Raw genomic sequence first — 23818 nt, forward strand, 5'->3', positions numbered from 1 at the left:
ATATCTGAAACTCCTATTTTTCAAGGATGAATATTAATTTAGTATGTACTGATTGATAACAATTAGTTAATGGTAATAAGATAACTGGCAATTAAAATGGAAAGATTGAGTAATGGTGAATACTTGGGAAAGCACAACTAAAATGGTGGTGGAAGCAGATATACTAATAGCATTTGTAAGCTAGTGAGTGGAAATATTTACATGTATACAATATATGCAGCAGATTGTATTTTTTGACAATGAGTAAACAGAAAACAGTAACGAGCTGCTGATACTGCTATGTACAGTATATATATTTTTGATTTTGCCATGTCAAAAAATAAGCAAAGCAATAATCATTTTCTTTTAATCAAAAGATCAATATTATGCCAAGTCAAATATTCTAATCAGCATAATTGGTTACAGGAGTCCTTTATTATTGTAAACTATACAGAAACAGTAAAAAAAAATGCAGCATAGCGTTTTCATTTTGTAACTTAAATCCAGTCTATAAAGGAAAATTAATTAGAATAAGTTACAGTGTTCACAATTTTCCTTTAGCTCAGATTTTAGGAGAAACACTTAAGACCAACAACCTTATGCTCTAAATAAACAGCACACAACAGTGTAAAGTTATGTTAGTTACTACAAACAATGTTGAGCTTCATTGATAAAGGACTTAAAAGTCTTAACTCCAGTATGCATCAAGGCGGTGGAATTTCAATATGTCCATTCAATCAATTAACATGCTAACATAAATACAGGGCAATTTAGTCTAGGCAAAATTGTTAAATGCTACTGCTACACGTTACTTGTATATACTTACAGTCCTTATGATGACTGCCATAACTATTGAAAATTAATTTAAAATTATTTTTCACTTATGCGAAGTTTGCAGCTGAAGTACTAATGCTGTGATCAGGTGTGCTTAAGTATTACCTGAACTCCTATCTTTAATACACAAAAAAAAATATTTCTATTTTTAATTTGAAAGGCACATCACCATGTGACTTCTATTTAGTTTGAACTAGTGGTTGAAATCATATATACTTTTAAAAAGATAACTAATTTTTGTTTTAAGAAAAACAAATCTCTCAGGTAGTCAAGGCATCCATGTTCTTTAGCAATATTCAGGTGGAGGCAAGAATGTTTTGACATCAACAACTGCTGTCTAAAAAAGCATTTTATTGGCTGTTAGCTGCAACAATAACTCTTGAGAAATATCACTTGTTCATATGGAAAAGCTTATTAACTGCTGTCCAAAGTCAAATTTCTATTTGATGCAACAAGTTTATTTTAATTTTTACCTAGCCAGCCAAAAGTTTTGGAAACAAACTCTCATCGATGTTTGCAATTTCAGAACTAATGAGCAGCCTGGGACAGACATGGTTAGTGCGCCTCAATTTACTGCGTCACGTTAAAACTAAGCATAATGACAAAACATGGCTTAAAGGAAACTGATCTTTGAACAAAAAAAGATTTCTTGCTTATTGTAATATTTCTCATTTAAAAGAATTACAATTTTGTTTCCAAAATGATACAGTGTAAAGAACTGCAACAATTTTTAAGGGATGCTGACTTCTTTCTGGAGTGTCCTTGTTTGAGAGTATAATTGTACAAAATATACACGCTGACCGAAATATTTTTGATCTTTTTAATATGACTAGTAACTCATGAAATCTGACTATAGAAACGTGCAAAATATTAAAGTTCTTGACATTTCCAGACTACCATATGTCACCACCTGCATCATATTCATCATCATCATCTTCATCATCTTCATTGTCAACAGCATCAACTTCTTCATCAATGATATCTTCCTCATCATCTTCATCATCTGACCATTCATGAAAGTCAGCACTGCCAAAGTCACCTGAACTCTCTTGTTCACCTTCAAGAAAATAAACCAAGAATATAATTTTGAAAACATATGCTCCAATGTTTTTATTTCTGTGTTTACTTTGTTAAAATGCAAAGCTAATCTTAGTGTTAGTGTCTTAGGTTCATTGTCATCATATCAGTAATCTAAATGTAGCGATATTTGTTGTGTTTTACAGAGCCTAAATATAGATCAATTGGCAACTTACTGTTGCTCAGTGATCAAATACATCAATGTAGTGCCAAGCCAAGTGACTGAGTCACAAGCAAGGCGATTGTTTTTCCGTTCAAAAACAGCACTATTTCCGCAAGTTCTACTAAAGACTGCAAGCTTCACTTTTAAGCTTCTTAGAACATTGTCAGCTTTCTATGTACTGATGTACTGTTAGCTGTACTACTTACTTCAACCTGTTGCAAGGTTTCCCAGCTGCCTCTGGAAGCCCTGAAGCTGGGAAGCCACTCAGGACAACCACTCCAAGCAAGGTTGCCAGGGAAGTTTCTATGGAAATTAATTCCACACTAGTATACTGTGTTAATGTTTGCACTTTTAAGAAAGCTGCAATGCTAGCAAAATAATTGGTATCATGATTTCTGAGGTAAAATGGGATTTGGCATTCCCTTTGGGACCTCTGGGAGTTAGGAACTGAGTCAGTATTTAAACAATTCCCTGTGAAACAGCCACAGTTCTGTGGCAGGAATGGCTGCCTTTGTACCATAGAACCTTTACAGCATAATCAGCCCACACAGTCCATGCCAGCTTTGCTGAAAGCAATCCAAGCAGTACCATTACCCTATTCATTTTTTGTAACATAGAACATAGAAATTTTACAGCACATTACAGGCCCTTTGGCCGACAATGTTGTGCTGACCATGTAACCTACTCTAGAGACTGCCTAGAATGTCCCTATCTCTACTTTTCTAAGCTCCATGTACCTATCTAAGAGGCTGTTAAATGACCGTTGTATCCGCTTCCACCACCGCCACCGGCAGTCCATTGCACATACCCACCACTCTCTGTATGAAAAACTTGCTCCTGACATCCCCTTAGTACCTAGTTCCAAGCACCTTAAAACTATGCCCCCTCGCGTTAGCCATTTCAGCCCTGGGAAAAAGCCTCTGGCTATCCACACGATCAATGCCTCTCATCATCTTCTACACCTCTATCAGGTCACCTCTCATCCTTTGATGCTCCAAGGAAAAAAGACCAAGTACACTCAACTTATTCTCATAAGGTACACCCTCCGATCCAGGGAACATCTTTATAAATCTCCTCTGCATTCACTCTATGGTATCTACTTGCAACTTCACTTCCTTTCAAAAGGTCCAATTTCTTCTTAAAATCATTATCTCTAATTCTATCACTCCTTTTGTCTGCAAGTCCTAAGCCATTCTTATTTTCTGTGTGAAACGCTCTTTGTCTGAAATCTCTTGCCTAAATTATTAGATCAGAAACAGAATCAGGCAAATAAGACCACTGACTCTGTTTTGCCATTTCAAAATGCCTGATCCATTTCCTCTCAGTCCCAATCTCCTGCCTTCTCCCGAGATCCATCCATGCCCTGTCTAATCAGGAATCTATCAACCTCTGTCTCCAATGACATGTCCTCCACAGCCACCTGTGGCAAAAAATTCCAAAGATTCAACACTCTCTGGCTAAAGAAATTCCTCCTCATGTCTGTTCTAAATGGACGACTCTCAATTTTGAGGTCGTGTCCTCTGGTCTTTGATTTCCCCCAAACCTAGTCTGTATCCTCCACTTGTTGTACCATCAGTTAATGGGTCTGCTTATGAGGTATCATCAGATAATAGCTTTCCTCTGTCTAACTTATCTATGCCTGACATCACCTTGTATAACTTGATTAAGCTTTCTCTAAGCCTCCTCTAATCCAAGACAATTTCACTTTATTCAACTGAAGGTTGTAGCTAAAATCCCTCATTCCTGGGAACTATGCCAGTAAATCTCCTCTACACCTTCTCAAAGCTCTTTCATCACTCTCTGACATTATGGTGACTAGAATTGAATAAAATACTGTCTGTAGCTAAAGAGATCTTCATAATTGTTCAGCAGTAGCCATCGTACTTTGTGCTCAATCCCTCCATTTAGGAAGCTCATGATCGCACAGGGTGTTATGCAACTACCTTCTCAGTATGTCCTGTCATCTACAAAGACACTTCTAAGAACTGTGGTATCAAGTCTCTTCAACTCTCTCCACTACTTCTGCCATAATGCATCATCATGCATTTGAATATATTAAATTCCACCTGCCACTTGTTCCATGATCTAATTTGGCCCTGTTACAGTCACACCCCACCAATTACATCTTCAGATTTTGTAATTGTTAGCAATTCTGGTTTCCAATATGAAATTTACTTCCACTTATATGAAAACCAGTGGTTGTAACACTGAGAAGTTCCATGTGCCCAAGAAACAAGCATTTACCAGGGTTTTCTGTTTTTGGTTCTCAAAGCCAATTTTTTTTCAGTCCAATTTGGCCATTTAAAGAGCACAAATATTGATACTTTCTAAGTTCCTGCATATTTCTGTAATCTTGCAAACAGAGAATCAATAAAAAAGTGAGGACCAACGTCAAACCAATTTGGTTCAATCTCTAACACCGTTTTAAAATCTTTCTCACTGCAATGCTCTAATGCACCTGCAGTAAACTTCCGAAGAGAGTGAAGCTAATGCTCACAGCCAATAGGAAAGTCATTAACCTCTGCTGACTGCACACAAGAACCAAGGTTAACTGAATACATGTAGCCAAGCTGCAGCATGAAGATGTCTCTTAAGGTTGTTGTCACGTAGTAGGTAAACTCCAAGCCATTGTTAGCTTGCTCACTAAAGCATACAAGAGGATGGGCCTTATTCTCAACATGCACAAGACAAACTTCCCCTGCTATACAGCCCTGTCTTCCGACAGCAATCATTCACAGTGATACTTAAAAATATGAACACATGTGCTTGGAGCCATTCTCAGTGAAAGCGGATACTGATGATGTCTCATCTCGGTCTTTGGTCAGTGAAGGAAAAGGGTGTTCAAAGATCAAGATCTCAGAGCCAGCACAAACCTCATGGTCTGCTGATTCTTGAACTCCCATGTGCATCTGAGAACTGGACCACTTCCAGAATGTGCTTGAAGTCAATGAATGCAAGCAGTGCTCGATTAAAAAAAACCCTTCAATTGACAGGACGTGAATCAATCAATGGATTTGGAGGATGTCAACATCCCCAGCACTAATGCACCGATTACGCTCAGTTGGCTCAAATAGGCATGGCATGTTGTTTGTGTCGCACCAGACTGCTGTAACAGACACACTGTCAAGGAAAAGGATTAGCAGGTGAACGGAGAAACAAATTTATGGCCATGTCCAGAGCCTCCTTGGATAAATGCAAAATCCCTACTCACACGTGCTCCATCATTCAGAGGAGAGAAGGAACATCAGGATGGTACTGACAATCCTAAATCCAAGCAGCAAGAGCTCACAGAAGACCTGCATAAACAATGGAATGGGTTCACCACCTCACAACTGTCCAGCAGTCTGACACTCCTTTCCCATTTTAGAAGATTCTGTAAATTGCACCCCAGCCTCATCAATCACCTCAGGCTACCTTAACTCTGAGGAATTGCCCAAGAATAATTTACCCTGTAAGTTTTCTCCTCTAACTCCAAGCCTACAGAATTATGAAGCGTGTTAAATCATGAGTCTAGGCTGCCTCTCAGTCCCTGTGGCGGTGAACAGAACCCTTCATCGAGAATGTATCTTGTTCACCACGACTTGCATGGGAAGGATCAACTGCAGTCTTCATGCTCTCCTTGTCAGCCAAAATGCATGTTACTACTACCTGGTTTTCACAGGAAGTGTGCTTTTAAAGGCAGACACCCTCTTCGCCTGCTGCGCCGCAATAAGTTGGAAGATTTGCAAAATTAGGTGAGGTGCCACTGGCAATCTCACAGATCTTATGGCATAACACACCATGATGTGTTGTCATAATTAATTTTGTGATATCTTTGTGGAGAATCGATTGGGCTTTAGTGTGAAACACAAACACATCTTTATATCCCAAAAACTGGGCAATTCAACTTCTATAGAATTATTCTTTAAAGAAATTTCATTACCACTAATCGATATATTGTTTTTTATTGGCTATCCGTTGGCTAGCCAATTCTTTGGACATTTATTAAAAGTACCAAAAAAGATTAAACTAGATAGGAATTCAATAAATAAAACTTGCTATTAGTGACTAGAAATATTTAGAAATGATTACAAACATTTAGAACTGCTGTTCTGAGAGTTTTTGCTTTATCCAAAATGGAACAATAATTTGGCCCTTACATGCAAATTTAGGCAAAATGTAAATAAAGCATATATGTGATTTATAAGTTTTTAATATATAAATCACATTTTTGAAGTATTATTATAAATATAATAATTACAGTGATGGATTTTGAGCGAGCAGATTTGGGCAGCCAGAGATGTAGAGAATTGCCTATGCTGATGAAAGGGATCACATTATTGGGCTACAGGGCAAGTAATGTAGAACTTTTGATGATAACATACCTCATCAATCAGAAGTGATCAACCTTCCACAGAATGCTGTGAGGCCATGTCACTGCATATATTTAAGAAAATGGACAGATGTTGTGATACAAAATGGCATCAAGGAATATGGGGGAGAGGAGGGACATGTTAATGAGTCAGAGGATTTGCTGTGGGATGTCACAGAGGTTCAGTTAATAGAGTTGCTAACTTATAGCGCCAGCACATAACTTCAATCCTTAAAAAAGCATGGGGTTTGAACATTTTCCGTGTGATTGCACAGGTTTCCTCTGGGTGATGAACTTCCCCTCCATTTCGTAAAATTTGCCCCTAGGTGTACAGCTACGTTGTGAAGGGTACAGGTTGCAGAGAGAATTAGTGTCATGGAGCCATAGAACACTACAATACAGAACCCGGCCTGTTGCCTCATCCAGCCCGTGCCAAATCTACCTAGTCCCACCGACTTGCACCAGGACTATAGTCCTCCATGCCCCTCCCATCCATGTACCTATCCAATTTCTCTTAAATATTGAAATCAAACCCACATCCACAAATTCTGCTGGCAGCTCGCTCCACTCTCACCACCCTCTGAGTGAAGGAGTTCCCTCACATGTTCCCCTTTCACCCTTCACAATGATGTCTATTCCTAGACTTACCCAACCTCAGTGGGGAAAGCCAGCTTGCATTTACCCTAAATATACCTCACATAATTTTGTATACCTCTACCAAATCTCCCCTCATTCTTCTACACTCTAGGGACTAAAGTCATAAACTATCCAACCTTTCCCTATAACTCAAGTCCTCAACTCTTGGCAACATCTTTGTAAATCTTCTGTGCACTCTTTCAATCTTATTGGCATCTATCCTGTAGGTAAGTGATCAAAGCAGCCCACAGTACTTCAAATTATACATCTTATACAACTTCAACACCCCAACTCCTGTACTCAATACTTTGATTTATGAAGACCAATGTGCCAAAACCATTCTCTACAACTCTATCTACCTGTGATACCACATTTAGGGAATTATGGATCGGTATTCCCAGATCCCTCTATTCTATGTACACTTTAGTGTCCTACCACTCACCATGTTTAGTCCTACGCTGCTTTGTCCTCCTAAAATGCAGCACCTCACACTTGTCTGCATTAAATTCCATTTGCCATTTTTCCAGCTGATGCAGATTCTGCTGGAAACTTTGATAGTCTTCCTCGCTGTCCACTAGACTCCCAATCTTGCTGTTATCCACAAATCTGCTGATCCAGTTTACCCCATTACCATATAGATTGTTGATAAACAATATCGTCTCAACACCATACCCTGCGGCACACTATTAGTAACAGGCCTCCAGTCTGAGAGGCAACCAGCTACAACCACTTCTCCCACAAAGCCAAGGTCTAATCCAATTTACTACCTCGACTAACGTCCCAAAAGTCCTTGTCAAAGTCTTTTCAAAAGTCCATGTAGACAACGGCCACAGTTTTGCCTTCAAGTTAATTTCCGGATAACTTCCTCGAAAAACTATAAGATTGGTTAGACATGACATACCATGCAGAAAGACATATGAACTATCCCTAATCAGTATCCAAATATTTATATATCCCATTTTTTAGAATACCTTCCAATAATATACCCGCTCCTGATGTCAGCCTATAATTTCCTGACTTAATCTTAGAACCTTTCTAAAATAACCAAGCAACATTAGCTATCCTCTAATTCTCTGGCATCTCATCCATAGCTAAGGACATTTCAAACATCTCTGCTCAGGCCCCCGCAATTTCTGCATTCTCCTGGAGGGAATACATTGTCAAGGCCCAGGGATTTATTCAAAATAATTTGCCTCAAAACAGCAAACACTTTCTCCTCTATAATCTGTACAAAGTCCACGACCTTACTGCTGATTTGCCTCACTTCTATAGACTCAATGTCCACCTCACAAGTAAATACAGTTGCAAAAACACAAACACGAGGAAATCTGCAGATGCTGGACATTCAAGCAACACACACAAAATGCTGGTGGAATGCAGCGGGCCAGGTAGCATCTATAGGAAGAGGTACAGTCGACATTTCAGGCCTCTTCCTATAGATGCTGCCTGGCCTGCTGCGCTCCACCAGCATTTTGTGTGTGCTGACAGATGCAAAAAGACCATTTACGATCTCCTCATCTCTTTTGGCTCCATGCATAGATAACCACTCTGATCTTCCACAGCACCAAGATCATCCTTTGCTATCCTTTTGCTCTTATTATATCTGTAGAATCCATTGGGATTCTCCATTACACTGTCTGCTAGAGCAACCCCACGCCTTCTTTTAGCCTTTCTGATTTCTTTCTTGTGTTATTTTTATTTCTTATATTCTTAAAGCACCTCTTTTACTCCTTCCTGTCTATACCTGTTATATACCTCCTTCCTTTTCTTAACCAAGGGCTCAATAGCTCTTCAAAACCAAAGTTCCCTAAACCTGTTATCCCTCTCTTTAATTCGGATAGGAACATAAAAACTCTGTACTCTCAAAATTTCACTTCTGAAGGCCACCCACTTCCCAACTACATCTTTGCCAGAAAACAACCTGTTCCACTCCACACTTGCCAGATCCTTTCTGATACCATCAAAACTAGCATTTCTCCAATTTAGAATCTAACCCAAAGACCTTCTCTATAATTATCTTGAAACTAATGGCATGATGATCACAAAATGAAAAGCGCTCCCTTTATGTCAGCTGCCCAGTCTCATTTCCTTTCTTTTTAAATCTTTTTATTAAGTATACAAAAAGGTAAGCCATATAAACATTAATACAATGTTAAAGTATAATAAAATTCCAAAAGATATCAATACCAAAAAGAAATTACTACAAACAATGTAATTTAAACATAAGAAACCAAGATAACATAATAGTATACTAAATTTTATATATATCAATGGAAAAAAAAGAAAAAAAAACCCCAAAAAAAAACCCACTGTGCAGCTAACTAAAAGCAAGGCAAAGCAATGGGCTAACTTGAAACCAAACAGAGTTAAACTTAAAATCACGTCCTCAATCCCGACCTCCATTAAAAACAGTGAAAAAAAAACAAGAAGGGTAAATATTACATTAAATGAAAATATCGAATAAAAGGTCCCCAAATCTGTTCAAATTTAAATGAAGAATCATAAAGGTTACTTCTAATTTTCTCCAAATTCAAACATAAAATCGTCTGAGAAAACCAAAAAAAGGTAGTTGGAGCATTAAGCTGTTTCCAATGTTGTAAAATACATCTTTTCGCCATTAAAGTAAGAAATGCAATCATTCTACGGGCTGAAGGGGAAAGATTACTAGAAATTTTAGGTAGTCCAAAGATAGCAGTAATCAGTCTCATTTCCTAATAGAAGATCTAGAATAACACTCTCTCTAGCTAGGGCCTCTATGTGCCAATTAAGGGCATTTTCCTGCACATAACAGACCATCTTTATCCCATCCAGCCCTTTTACTATATGGGAGTCCCAGTCAATATGTGGAATGTGAAAATCACCCATCACTGTTTCCTGCAACAGTCTGTGATCTCTCTACAAATTTGCTTCTCTAAATCCTATGGACAGTTGGCTGGTCTACAATGTAGCCACATTAATGTGGTCATCCCTTTCTTATTCCTCAGTTCCACCCATAAAGCCTCAGTAGATTAGTTCTCCAGTCTGTGCTGACTGAGCACTGCAGTGACATTTCTCCTGATTAGTGATGCCACCACTCACCCTTTAATCCCTCCCACTTTATCACATATAAAACAACAGAACCCTGGAATATTGAACTGCTAAGTCCTACCCCTCCTGCAATCAAATATCACTAATGGCTACAATGCAATAATTCCATGTGCTGATCCATGCCAGAAGCTCATCTGCCATTCCTACAATATTCCTTGCATTGAAATACACAATTCAGAATATTAGTCCCACCACGCTCATCCATTCAATTCCTGACTTTGTGTACAGGCTTAACACTTTTCCCTACAACCACTCCACTATTTGCCCTGCTGCTCTCGTTCCCACCCCCCTGCAACTCTAGTTTAACATCCACCCTCCCAGCCCATCCAGGTGCAAATCATCCCTTCTGTACAGGTCCCACCTTCCTCTGGAAGATTGTCCAACGATCTGAAAATCTGAAGCCTTCTCTGCTACACCAACATCTTAGCCATGTATTAAACTGAAAGATCTTCCTACTTCTGGCTTCACTAGCACGGGGCATGAGTAACAGTCCTGAAATCACAACCCTGGATGTCCTGCCCTTTAACTTAGCACAATCTCCCTGAATTCACTTTGCAGGCCACCATCACTCTTACTACCCTTGTCATTGCTACTGATGTGGACCACGACCTCCGACTGCTCACACTCCCACATAGGAATGCTTTGGACTCAATCTGAGATGTCCCTGACCCTGGCACCTGGTTGGTAACAAACCACCTAGGAATCACGTTTTAGTCCACAACACATCCCTGTCTGTTTTCCTAACCAATGAATCCCCTATCACCACAGTTTGCTTCTTTTCCCCCCATTCCCTTCTGAGGCACAGAGCCAGACTCCGTGCCAGAGATCTGACCACTGTGGTTATCCTTTGCTAGGTCACCCCCCACGCCCCACATCCCAATGCATCTAAACCTGTTGTTGAGGAGTACACCCTGGCTGTCTATTCCCTTTCCTCCTTTTAATGGGTAATCAGTTACTTGTGCCTTGCAGCTTAGATGTACGTCCTGTCGATCAACCCCTCAGCTGCCCGAATGAGGGAACAAAGGGATTGCTTTCTGAACTGGCATACAACTCAACACTTCATATAACAAATGGCTATGCTATAAGGAAATGTAAAACATACCACAATCAGAATGTCCATTTGATCTAGATCCTCCCAGTTCATTCCCGTATCGGTCAACACACCAGCATTGACCCACACTGCCATGGCACTGAGTGGCTTTATAATATCCATCTTCATCACAAGTGGGAAGAAAAATACCTGTAGGAACCAAATTCAAGTCATCATATATGTTGAAACATCTAAATCTCTGAGACAACCCTATCCTTTGACAGTTCCCTATTTGTCTATTGTCTAAAAACAGCAGTGATAAACTCTTCCAGTCATTCTTAACATTTGTTTAAACACAAATCACTGGTAGAATATTTAAGTAGCTTATCTAGTGGCTTCCACAAGTACTACTAGTTATATAGTTATGGAGCAGGTTTATCCCTGGAAGTAACATACTGTCATCTACAGAGACAAAATAGAACGATCCCTTGGCAATTACTGAGACTCCTGGTGGCACAGCCTTAGCTGACTTAAGGCCATACGATTAATCATGATATCAACAAGAATGTCTTATACATCTCAATCAGTTTAGCATACAGCATTTTGAGCAGCATTTTCATTTTCCAACTCAGTTAAAAACGGATGGCATAGGCTTATGACAGATTGCCCTAGCTGAATAAAAAACAATTTAAAATAAACAATTCATGTCCAGGTTGCATCAGATTTCTGTTCCCACAAATTGTAATTGGAAACTGAACATCAAAAAGTAATTTGAAAGAGTAGAAACAAAGACAGACGTGAGCTTTTGATTAAACTTCAAATGAAATTGGATAAAAATAGTGAAGGTAATAGGGAAAGTTGATAAAATGTTGGCCATTATTCAGTCAATTGGAATGCAATAGAAGGGAAGTCATACCGTAGCTGCACTTGCGGGACCTCAGTACTGCAAGCAGTTTGGTTATTCTATTTATGGAAAGATATTTAGACAGACCAGAAGTTAACAGGCATAAACCCTGGAATTATGGTTATTATTCCGTCAGGAAAAGTTAAATAGATTGGAATTTTGACCTATATTATTGCCAGTTATAAAACTCAATTATTAAAATATTTCCAAAGAGACTGCTATCGCAGATCCAATGTATTACAATGGCAACAATGAGCACAAATAAATCAATATTATATTTGTTCCAAATATTACCATGAACTGAAGAGTACTTGCTTAGTATTTAGATTAAATGCATATCTCTATTTAAATGTACAGCAGAGAGCTTTATTTGATCAGCATATAGTTCAGAGCACACTGAAAAATAAACTTAAGAATACCTTCAAATGGTTTTCAAATTATCTTATGATGCTGATTTACTTTTTCATGGTATTTCCATTTTAATGCCAGTTTGAAACAATAATTGAGCTTACCAAGTGGCTTCTTTCCACTTAGCTGCCTTTGAGTACTGGTCAGCTGCATCAGGCAGGGAGGATCTGCAACGAGTTCAACATGTTATAAGCCTTGTTGGAAACCACTGTTTTTATTAAATAATATTTTTATAAGATTTGTACTTTTTAACAAACTCATCTACTCTTCACACTCACTGCAGAAAGCAGTATGGCAGCTAAACTAATGGTTTATTACCTTTCCCATTTTTCATTGGTTATGTATTAGCACATTACCCACATACTGTTTTAATTATGTAGCTTATTAACTAATTGACCACTATCGAAGGAATTTCTTTATCTTATCCATAAAAGTGATATATTTTTCAGAAGAACTACCTTTATTCTTTTATCTATACACCTCTTAGCAACGTTTCTTAGCTCTTTATTTGGCTTGCTTAGTATTTGTACTTTAAAACTGAAATCTCGGAATTGAGACTGCTCGTCATTTTTGACTGGCGGAGAACCCTGAGGATCCAACAGACATAGCGTTTAGCTCACCATTTCCTTGCTGATCACTAGTGAGTAAATCATTGATGGAAAGAATTGTCCACTATACCTATCATTACTTTGCCATGCTTTTTGTTCTGTCCTAAGACTAAACTGATAGTGTGATAATTAGCTGGATTGGACTTGATCTGGTTTTTCTGAACAAGGCATACCTGGGTAATACTATTGAGTAGTTGTTGGCATTGTAACAGTACTTGAAACGCCTGGGCAGAGGTGCAGCTTGTTCCTGAACGCAGACCTGCAGTACAAGGGGTGATTGATAAGTTCATGGCCTAAGGTAGAGGGCGACGAGTTATACAGCTCTCGTTACGTGCAAGTGCAGTTCAACTCTTTGAGTGATTATGCAGAAAGTTTGAAATTAGTAACTCATCTCCTACTACTTTAGGCCACAAACTTATCAATCACCCCTGCTGTGGACCCTTTCTGGAGTCCAAGATGCCGACTTCTACAAAGAAGTGATCCGTATGCTCCACAACCGCTGGACTAAGTGTGTAAATGTAGGAAAAATAAATTGACTCCAGCCTTGAACTCCAGGCCGGGTCTTTATGTGCTGCTATTGTGACTCCCGTCTCCTCTTCCCCCACCACCACTCTGCAACCCCGTCTCCCTCAGATCCCACCGTCAGCTCCTGAGCCCTCAGAGGCTCCATCTTCCTCTCACCCCAACCATCCCCTCTCCACTGACACCCCCAGCCTCCCCCCTCCCGCCTCTGATCCGAGCTCTCAAGATTCCAGCCTTGAACTCCAGGCCGAGTCTTTATGTGCTGCTATTGTGACTCCCGTCTCCCCTTACCCCACCACCACTCTGCAATCCCATCTCCTTCAGATCCCACCGTCAGCTCCTGGGCCCTCAGAGGCTCCATCTTCCTCTCATCCCAACCCTCCCCTCTCCATTGACACCCCAGCCTCCCCCCTCCCCCCTCTGATCCCAGCTCTCATCCATGCCGGGTCTTTACAATCCCCTCCGACCTTCAACTGTCGGAGGCAGAACGCTCTGTTCTCAGTAAGGGACTCACGTTTGTCCCCCTTTGCCCACACCTCAGCGAGTTCCGCATTCGCCATGATGCGGAACTTTTCTTCCGCAGTCTCCGTCTCCAAGCCTACTTCTTCGGCAAGGACTCTTCCACCCCCATCGATGACCCCTTCTCCCGTCTTCAACCCTCCTCTTCTTCATGGACACCCCGCTCTGGTCTTCTGCCTGCTCTGGATCTCTTTATCGCTAACTGCTGACGGGACATCAACCGTCTCGACTTCACTGTACCTTGTCCCCATTCCAACCTCACTCCTTCGGAATGCTCTGCTCTCCACTCCCTCCGCACTAATCCTAACCTTATTATTAAACCCGCCGATAAGAGGGGTGCTGTTGTAGTCTGGCGTACTGACCTCTACCTTGCCGAGGCACAGCGACAACTTGCGGATAACTCCTCTTATTTACCCCTCGATCGTGACCCCACTAAGGAGCACCAGGCCATTGTCTCCCACACCATCACCGACTTTATCCGCTCAGGGGATCTCCCATCCACTGCTACTGACCTTATAGTTTCCACACCTCGCACTTCCCGTTTCTACCTCCTACCCAAGATCCACAAACCTGCCTGTCCTGGCAGACCTATTATCTCAGCTTGCTCCTGCCCCACCGAACTTGTTTCTGCATACCTCGACACGGTTTTATCCCCCCTTGTTCAATCCCTTCCTACCTATGTTCATGACACTTCTCACGCTCTTAAACTTTTCGATGATTTTAAGTTCCCTGGTCCCCACCACTTTATCTTCACCATGGATGTCCAGTCCCTATATACTTCCATCCCCCATCAGGAAGGTCTCAAAGCTCTACGCTTCTTTTTGGATTCCAGACCTAATCAGTTCCCCTCTACCACCACTCTGCTCCGTCTAGCGGGATTAGTACTTACTCTTAATAATTTCTCCTTTGGCTCCTCCCACTTCCTCCACACTGAAGGTATAGCTATGGGCACCCGTATGGGTCCTAGCTATGCCTGCCTTTTTGTTGGCTTTGTGGAACAATCTATGTTCCGTGCCTATTCTGGTATCTGTCCCCCACTTTTCCTTCGCTACATCGACGACTGCATTGGCGCTGCTTCCTGCACGCATGCAGAGCTCGCTGACTTTATTAACTTTGCCTCCAACTTTCACCCTGCCTTCAAGTTTACCTGGTCCATTTCCGACACCTCCCTCCCCTTTCTAGATCTTTCTGTCTCTGTCTCTGGAGACAGCTTATCCATTGATGTCTACTATAAGCCTACTGACTCTCACAGCTATCTGGACTATTCCTCTTCTCACCCTGTCTCTTGCAAAAATGCCATCCCCTTCTCGCAATTCCTCTGACTCCGCCGCATCTGCTCTCAGGATGAGGCTTTTCATTCTAGGACGAGGGAGATGTCTTCCTTTTTTAAAGAAAGGGGCTTCCCTTCCTCCACTATCAACTCTGCTCTTAAACGCATCTCCCCCATTTCACGTACATCTGCTCTCACTCCATCCTCCCACCACCCCACTCGGAATAGGGTTCCCCTGGTCCTCACCTACCACCCTACCCGCCTCCGGGTCCAACATATTATTCTCCGTAACTTCCGCCACCTCCAACGGGGTCCCACACTAAGCACATCTTTCCCTCCCCCGCTCTCTCTGCATTCCGCAGGGATTGCTCCCTATGCGACTCCCTTGTCCATTCGTCCCCCCCCATCCCTCCCCACTGATCTCCCTCCTGGCACTTATCCGTGTAAGCGGAACAAGTGCTACACATGCCCTTACACTTCCTCCCTTACCACCATTCAGGGCCCCAAACAGTCCTTCCAGGTGAGGCATCACTTCACCTGTGAGTCGGCTGGGGTGATATACTGCGTCCGGTGCTCCCGATGTGGCCTTTTATATATTGGCCAGACCCGACGCAGACTGGGAGACTGCTTTGCTGAACACCTACGCTCTGTCCACCAGAGAAAGCAGGATCTCCCAGTGGCCACACATTTTAATTCCACATCCCATTCTCATTCTGACATGTCTATCCATGGCCTCCTCTACTGTAAAGATGAAGCCACACTCAGGTTGGAGGAACAACACCTTATATTCCGTCTGGGTAGCCTCCAACCTGATGGCATAAACATTGACTTCTCTAACTTCCCCTAATGCCCCACCTCCCCCTCGTACCCCATCTGTTACTTATTTTTATACACACATTCTTTCTCTCACTCTTTTTCTCCCTCTGTCCCTCTGAAAATACCCCTTGCCCATCCTCTGGGTTCCCCTCCCACTTGTCTTTCTTCCCGGACCTCCTGTCGCATGATCCTCTCATATCCCTTTTGCCTATCACCAGTCCAGCTCTCGGCTCCATCCCTCCCCCTCCTGTCTTCTCCTATCATGTTCAATCTCCCCCTCCAACTTTCAAATCCCTTACTCACTCTTCCTTCAGTTAGTCCTGACGAAGGGTCTCAGCCTGAAATGTCGACTGCACCTCTTCCTAGAGATGCTGCCTGGCCTGCTGCGTTCACCAGCAACTCTTATGTGGGTTGCTTGAAAAATAAATGTGCTAGGTTTTCTAAAATTGACTCCTTCTACCTTAGGCCACAAACCTATCAATCACCCCTCATATTGCAACTGGGATGTTATGTGGTCTTACTGCCTTTGCAATTTCCATTGCTTTCAGTCACTTTTTAAATATCACACATAAAAGACTGGTTTCTTTATCGGCAGGTTGCTCAGGATGAATGATGTGCAGTTAAGCCCTTGTCCGGTCAGCATCCAATTTTCTTGCTACATTCTGCGTTTCTTCGAAATGTTGTTCAAATGAAGAAGAGTATCTTCATCGGCTGAGTAAAGATAGTAGGCGATGGTCAAGAGGATGTTTCCTTGCCTACATTTGACCTTATGCCGCAAAACTTCAGGCAATATTGATGACTCTGATAAACTTCTACTCCTCGGCCTAATTACACCACTATGCAATGGGATGTTGGATTTCCTAATCAGCAGACCTCAGTTAGTCAGGATGTACAACTGCTCCTCCCTCCCCATCATTCTCAACATACTTGCCCCCCAGGGCTGTGTGCTAAGCCCACTGCTGTACACTCTGCTCACACATGGTTGCATGGCCAAAAACACCAGTAATCACATAGTCAAGTTCGCCGATGCCACGACAGTGGAGGGGCTCATCACCATCAACGATGAAACAAACCGCAGAGAGGAAGTGGAAGAGCTCGAGGCCTGATGCCAGGCAAATAACCTCTTCTTCAATGTCAACAAGACAAAGGAGATGGTTTTCAACTGTGGCAGGCGAGAATACTTCTACAATGTGTAGTCAAAGCTGCTAAACGCATTACCAACACCAGCTGACCCAACATCAAGGACATATATACAGAAAGGTGCTAGAAAAGGACCAGTAACATCATAAAGGATCCCACCCGGCCTGCTGATGGGCTGTTTGTCCCGCTCCCAGTAGGGAGGAGGTTATGTAGCATCCACACCAGGACCACCGGTCTAAAAACTGTTATTTTCCCCAAGCAGTTAGGCTGATCAACACCTCTACCCACTAACCCACCCCACCACACTCCCAACCACCACTACTTTATCATTTCCTGACAGAGTCACCTTATGTACAAATACTCCTGTGCCTAACATCATCTTATGGACATAAAATCAATCCATTTATATCAGCTAATATTTATTGCTTTTTTATTATTATTGTGTTTTTTGTGCTGCGTCAGATCTGGAGTAACAAAAATTTTGTTCCACTTTATACTTGGGTACTGGACTGCCATTAAACAATTTTGAATCCTGCAGTCTGTATACCATTGTGCTGCCTCTTGTGGGCATATCCTGCCAATAGGACAATGTACCCAGGGATAGTGATGGATGAATTTGGCACAGATAGGTCAGGCTGTTTCTTCACAAGTCTGGGGTTAACTCTTCAAACTACTCATTAATTCCCAGATGTGGGTGAGCAGACACTGGTGAACCTACTGGGCTGGTAATAATTTTACCATGTCCAAGTTTTGGATCCTGTAATCACGCTAGTGGCCTGTCTGGTTAATTTTTTCTCCATTTGAATAAAGTATTTGCACATAATAAAACAAATGAATTGCCGAGAGGCCATTTCAGAGAGTATTTAAGAATCCACCAAACACAATGGTATAGGCCAGATTTGATAAGGAAGGCAGATTTCCTCCCCTAAAGGAGATTGATGAGGCAGATGGGTTACAAAAATGTGGTAGATTTTGTTATCACTGTTGAACTACTTACTAGGCCAAGATTATAATTTATTCACTGGCATCCTTAGGGATAAAACTTCCTTGAGATGTTTTTATGCTGTTCTTATTAAGGACTTTGCTCAAGCAGAGCTTCACTGTATGTACTATAAACCATTTTTTTTTGTTTCTGCAGATACTTCAATGAGAGATCAAATGAAAAATCTTTCAAGTAATATTATGTTACTTCAAAAGAACACGATGTGCTCCAGTTGAACAAAGCCAATGTGAAAGATAAATATAGGATCACATCAGAGAACTTACAACTTGAAGAGGCAAGTAAATGACAGATGGCATTGCTCATTTCTAGCGATAATGTTTTCCAATTTAAAATCAGCACGCAAAGGCTTAACAAGAAACAAATAACAACCATAACATTAAATATTGCATTCAGTTCTGGTTTCCCATTACAGGAAGGAGGTGGAGGCTTTGGAGAGGTTGCTGAAGAGGTTTATCAAGATGCTGTCTGGATTAGAGGCGGATGTGCTACGAGAAGAGTTTGAATAAACTTGATCTATTTCTCTGGAGCACAGAAGCTGAGGGGAGACTTGATAGATCTTTATAAGAATATGAGGAGCATAGCTAGAGCAGAGCAAGTTGTTTTGTTTTAAGAGAGAGGGTGCATGGAAGGCATCATGGTAGTGGAGGCAAATATGACAGATGCATTTAAGAGACTCTTAAACAGGCACATGAATCTACAGAGAATGGAGGGATATGGACATATGGACATAATATGGATCTTAGACGGAATTAGCTAGCTTATGAGGTTTTTAATTACTTCTTTAATTAAATGAGCACAATATCGTGCTCTGTTGCTGTATAGTTCTACGTTTGATGTTCTGTATACATTATTTATAGGAATACAGAAAGGAATTTCTGTTTCCTATAGATACACAATGGGGTACATTTTGAAAGATAGCCAATAAATCATAGTTCTCCATTGTACCTGCCAACAAAATCTCCAAGGAAAATAGATTTGAAATATGCATTTTGAATGTTCTCATGAACAATAATCTAGTAAAAGCTTTACTGCTTTCAATGATGCACATGAATTTTAGATTCATTTCATCAGCTAGTTAATTAATTTTTCAGAAGCTGCGATTAACACTCAGACCCAAATCCAGAAATCAGCTCTGTGGTTGTGCTAACTTTTGGTATAATTTCTTGGCCTGTGCTTTTACTAGTAGGCATTCATTATACTTCAGTTCGGTAATAGAGATAACTTTTGTTTTGTCTCAATAAATGACTTTTAAATTGTTGTTACGAGGTTAGACATTTACATGTAGAGATTAGGGGTGTATGTAAGTGCAACATTTTTCTGCTGTGAGATTTGGCTATTAAATGGGATTTGTTCAAACTAAGGAATCCATTTTGATATAGCAAGGAATAGGGGCTAGATTGAGGTGATATAGCAGATGTGAGATACATGATATCATATTACATATACTCAAGCAGCTTTTGAGTATCCAGGTGTACTGAACATGGCATAATTCTGTGGCTAAGAAAGTAGAGCTCTTTAAGAAACATGTCTGATTTTCCATTCATAGAATTAAATGAAAGGAAAGTGAAGAATGTTCCGAACAGGCATGCACTCAAACCCAGCTGATTTTCTGACGCTCACTGTGCCAAGCAATTTAGTTTGCCTGGGCACAGGCCCAATAAAGTGCTCCCTCAGAATTGGCAATCAATTCAAATTAGAGCACTTTTTTACTTATGTGACTGATTTCAAGAGACAGCACACTGTAATTCAGATTCATCGCAGCTTAATGGCCATTAATTCCAATTGAACATTCATTACTGATTTCCTGCCTTCTATTTATAAAATCTTCATGTTATTCTCCTTTTCTTTGCAGATAGTAGGGTACTCCGCTTGACAGCTCTTCTTCTCTAGGACCTTCAATTGCAGCATTGGGCTAATTCAACATTCATTACATGTTTACTGCTAATTCAACCTTCTTCTATGGAGTTCTTCAAGTCTTTGGATCAGCTAGGTGAATGGACATAAATTAAGCTTTGATAATTCATTTAAGTCTGGAATTTAGACCAATTAGAACCCATTTCAGGTGTTCATTGCAGGAGATCAGAGATGATGGGAGATGGTATGTGGTAAACCGAGAATGAATGGGAAATTGCAGACTTCAGAATTAGGCGCAGTGACAGGTAGACAATTGAAGGTTGGCATATTAACAAAGGAGGTTTTTTTTAGAATTTACTTGGACTTTCAGAAGGCTTTTGACAAGGTGCCTCACATCAACTGCTAAACAAGTATTACAGGAAAGATACTAGTGTGGATAGAAGATTAACTGACTGGCAGGAGGTGAAGAGTGGGAATAAAAGAGGCCTTTTCTAGTTAGCTGCTGGTGACTAGTGGTGTTCAGCAGGGGTCAGATTTCGGAACTGTCAAGGGCCCAGCACATAAGTGCAATTAGGAAGAAAGCACAGCAGCATCTCTACTTCCTTGTGAGTTTGCGAAGATTCAGTATGACATCTAAAATGTTGACAAACTACTATAGATGTGTGGTGGAGAATATATTGAGTGGTTCCGTCACAGCCTGGTATGGAAGCACCAGAGCCCTTGAATGGACAATCCTACTAAAAGTAGTGAATACAGCCCAGTCCATCATGGGTAAAGCCCTCCCCACCATCGAGCACATCTACACGGAGCGCTGTCACAGGAAAGCAGCGTCCATTGTCAGGGTTCTCCACCACCCTGGATGTGCTCTCTTCTGGCTGCTCCCATCATGAAGAAGGTACAAGAGCCTCACAACTCAGAGCATCCAGTTTCAGAACAGTTATTACACCTCAACCAAAGGGGATAACTTCACTCAACATCACCTGCCCCATAATTGAAATGTTGCCACAGCCTATGGACTGACTTTCTAGGACTCTTCACCTCATGTTCTTGATACTTGCTGCTTGCTTATCTATCTATCTATCTATCATTATTATGCCTTTCATTTTGCATTTACACAGTATTTGAATGCCCAAGTTGGTGCAGTCTTTCATTGATTCTGTTATGGATTTATTGAGTATGCCCATAAGAAAATGAATCTTAGGGTTGTATATGGTGACATATATGTATATTGATAATAAATTTACTTTGAACTTTGAAACTAACCCCTTCGGCCCATAGTGGGGGTGTCGAAACTAACCCCTTCGGCCCATAGTGGGGGTGTCTAAACTAATCCCTTCGGCCCATAGTGGGGGTGTCTAAACTAACCTCTTCGGCCCATAGTGGGGGTGTCGAAACTAACCCCTTCGGCCCATAGTGGGGATGTCTAGGAGCAGAGGGCAGAGCTTCAGAATAGAAGGACATCCTTTTAGAATAGAGATGAGGAGAAATTTCCTGAGCCAGATGGTGGTGAATCTATGGAATTCATTGTTACAGACAGCTGTGGAGGCCAAGTCACTGGGTATATTTAAAGCAGAGGTTGATAGGGTTTTTGATTAGTAAGGGTGTCAAAGGTCAAAGGAAAATAGGCAGGAGAAATGGGCTATCAGAGACAATAAATCAGTCATGATGGCATGGTGGAGCAGAGCAGACTGGATGGGCTGAATACCCTAATTCTACTCCTATGTCTTATGGCTTTATGGTCTAGGGAGAGGGGTCCCATTGTGATGCAGCTATTGTGAACTAGGTTAGCTTGGTGAAATCGGGAACTGCACTTTGTTGTGTTCATTACTGAGGGATAGTTCAGAGCACACCAGGACACCAGCATGTAGGGTACATAACTGAACTTAATTGATAATCCTGTTTGTACAATATATGAACTCCTCCCATGTATGAGTGGCTAACTGAGTGGCCTGGGAATAACACTATTAACTATTACAACATCTCCCCTTCCTGTAAAAAACACTGGTTTATAAGAGAACTGCATTATAATTGTAGTCACTGAAGCTGAGCCATTCAATTCACTTTACTCATAGTACGCAACTTATGCTCCTTATATAACCAGCAAAAAGAATTACCACATTGTAACTGTCTTTCTCTTTGTTTTCAATGGTCTCTCACTCTTTGTTTCCCTCTTTTTTTTAAAGAGTAGTCTCATTTTCTGAAATATTTTCATATATTTCAGAAAATAGTTCCCTAATGGAGGTCAGGGTAGACTACCTGAACACTCTGGCAGAGTGAGAGTATTGTTTTGCCTCTTTAGTCACTTGCCATAAGCAATTAGGTGATGGAGTATACATCTGTGGTGGGCCAGATAAATGACCCAATCTGGTATAGTTTCCTGGAAGTGTTGGAGCAGATGGGAGATTCTTGAGCAGATGCATCCACCTGAGGTAAGTGATTCTCATCTGAAGGGTCAGGACACTCTATTACTTTAGCTACATTTCACGGATTCTGAAGGCACAAGTGCACATGCCTCTTCCGCCTGAGTTCACCTTGTGATGTTCTGATCACGAACTATCATGGTGCATGCTGCCAGACTATTGTTCCTTTGGTGAATTGGTCTGAAACCCAAACAGCTTCACCACTCCTGAGCACAACAAAAATTCTGCTCTATGTCTGAGATCATGCATGCTCTTCATTTTCTCATGCTGTGTTGACTCAAAACTTCTTGTTTTGTCTGAGTCCGGTAAGTGAGACTGGAGAAGGGAAGAAAAAATGGGCAGGCTTGTTCTCTCAGTCTCTGGCCCACCAACAGCTCTGATGGACTGCAGCCATTCGCAAGAGGTGTGGAGCGATAAGCTAGCAGTGCTTTGTAGGGGTCTTTCACCTTAGGTAGGAGACTCTTAACAGTTTGCACTGCGTTTCTGCTTTTCCTTTTGCCTATGGGTATGCTGGACTGCTGGTCAGCTGTTTGAACTCACAGTCCCTGGTAAAGGCTCTGAATTGTGAGCAGCTGAATTGTGGACAGTTGTCTGACACAAGTATCTCTGGTATTCCACGGTGAGCAAGTACAGCTTTCAGGTGCTGTATAACTGTTGCTGACAGTGTCGAGGACAGTCTGGACAGCTCAATATTCTGTGAGTAGTGATCCACAGTGAGAAGGCTTCATCTCTTTTCAGCTCGAAAGTATTCTTGCCTGCAATTAGCCATGGAAAATCGGGGTATTTTGTGGGACAGAGAGGTTCACCATGGTTTTTGGACAGTTTTCTGCAAACTTCACATAATCTCCTAGCTGTGTGCTTAGATCAGGCCACCATACAGATTGCATTATTCGTAGGTGACATCTTTCGATGCCTTGATGTCCTTGTTGGATTTGACTGATGATTTTGGTGCGCATAGAAGCAGGAATGATAGGTCTGGAACCCTTTAGCTGCAAACCATCAAGAGCGGTGAGTGTGTCTCTTTCAAGCCAGTAAGGTCTGAGTTCATGAGCTCCTTTTGGAACAGTTGGCCATCCAAGCTCACAGTATTGCATGACCTTGCTGTAGTTTTAATCCTCTTTCAACTCAGCTTAAATTTCATCCAGTTTACTCTGTGATGCCGGAAAGCTTTCATGTACCTGAGCTAAGTAGATGTTA

General features: G+C 41.3%; 1 protein-coding gene across 4 annotated transcripts in view; it reads right to left on the reverse strand.

Moving 5' to 3' along the window:
- Nucleotides 1-1142: 1142 nt before the first annotated feature.
- The window catches only part of spock3 (SPARC (osteonectin), cwcv and kazal like domains proteoglycan 3), a 518883-nt gene continuing 496207 nt past the window's right edge, over nt 1143-23818 (reverse strand). For all 4 annotated transcript variants that reach the window (XM_063046338.1, XM_063046336.1, XM_063046337.1 and 1 more), the window contains 3 exons: nt 12574-12636; nt 11230-11367; nt 1143-1870 (listed from right to left, as the gene is read on the reverse strand). In XM_063046338.1, coding sequence (XP_062902408.1) covers nt 1707-1870; nt 11230-11367; nt 12574-12636 — 365 coding nt within the window. In that variant the 3' untranslated portion in view covers nt 1143-1706. The remainder of the gene's footprint in view (nt 1871-11229; nt 11368-12573; nt 12637-23818) is intronic.

The sequence above is a fragment of the Mobula hypostoma genome, chromosome 4 (assembly GCF_963921235.1).
Source record: "Mobula hypostoma chromosome 4, sMobHyp1.1, whole genome shotgun sequence".
Taxonomy (NCBI): Eukaryota; Metazoa; Chordata; class Chondrichthyes; order Myliobatiformes; family Myliobatidae; genus Mobula; species Mobula hypostoma.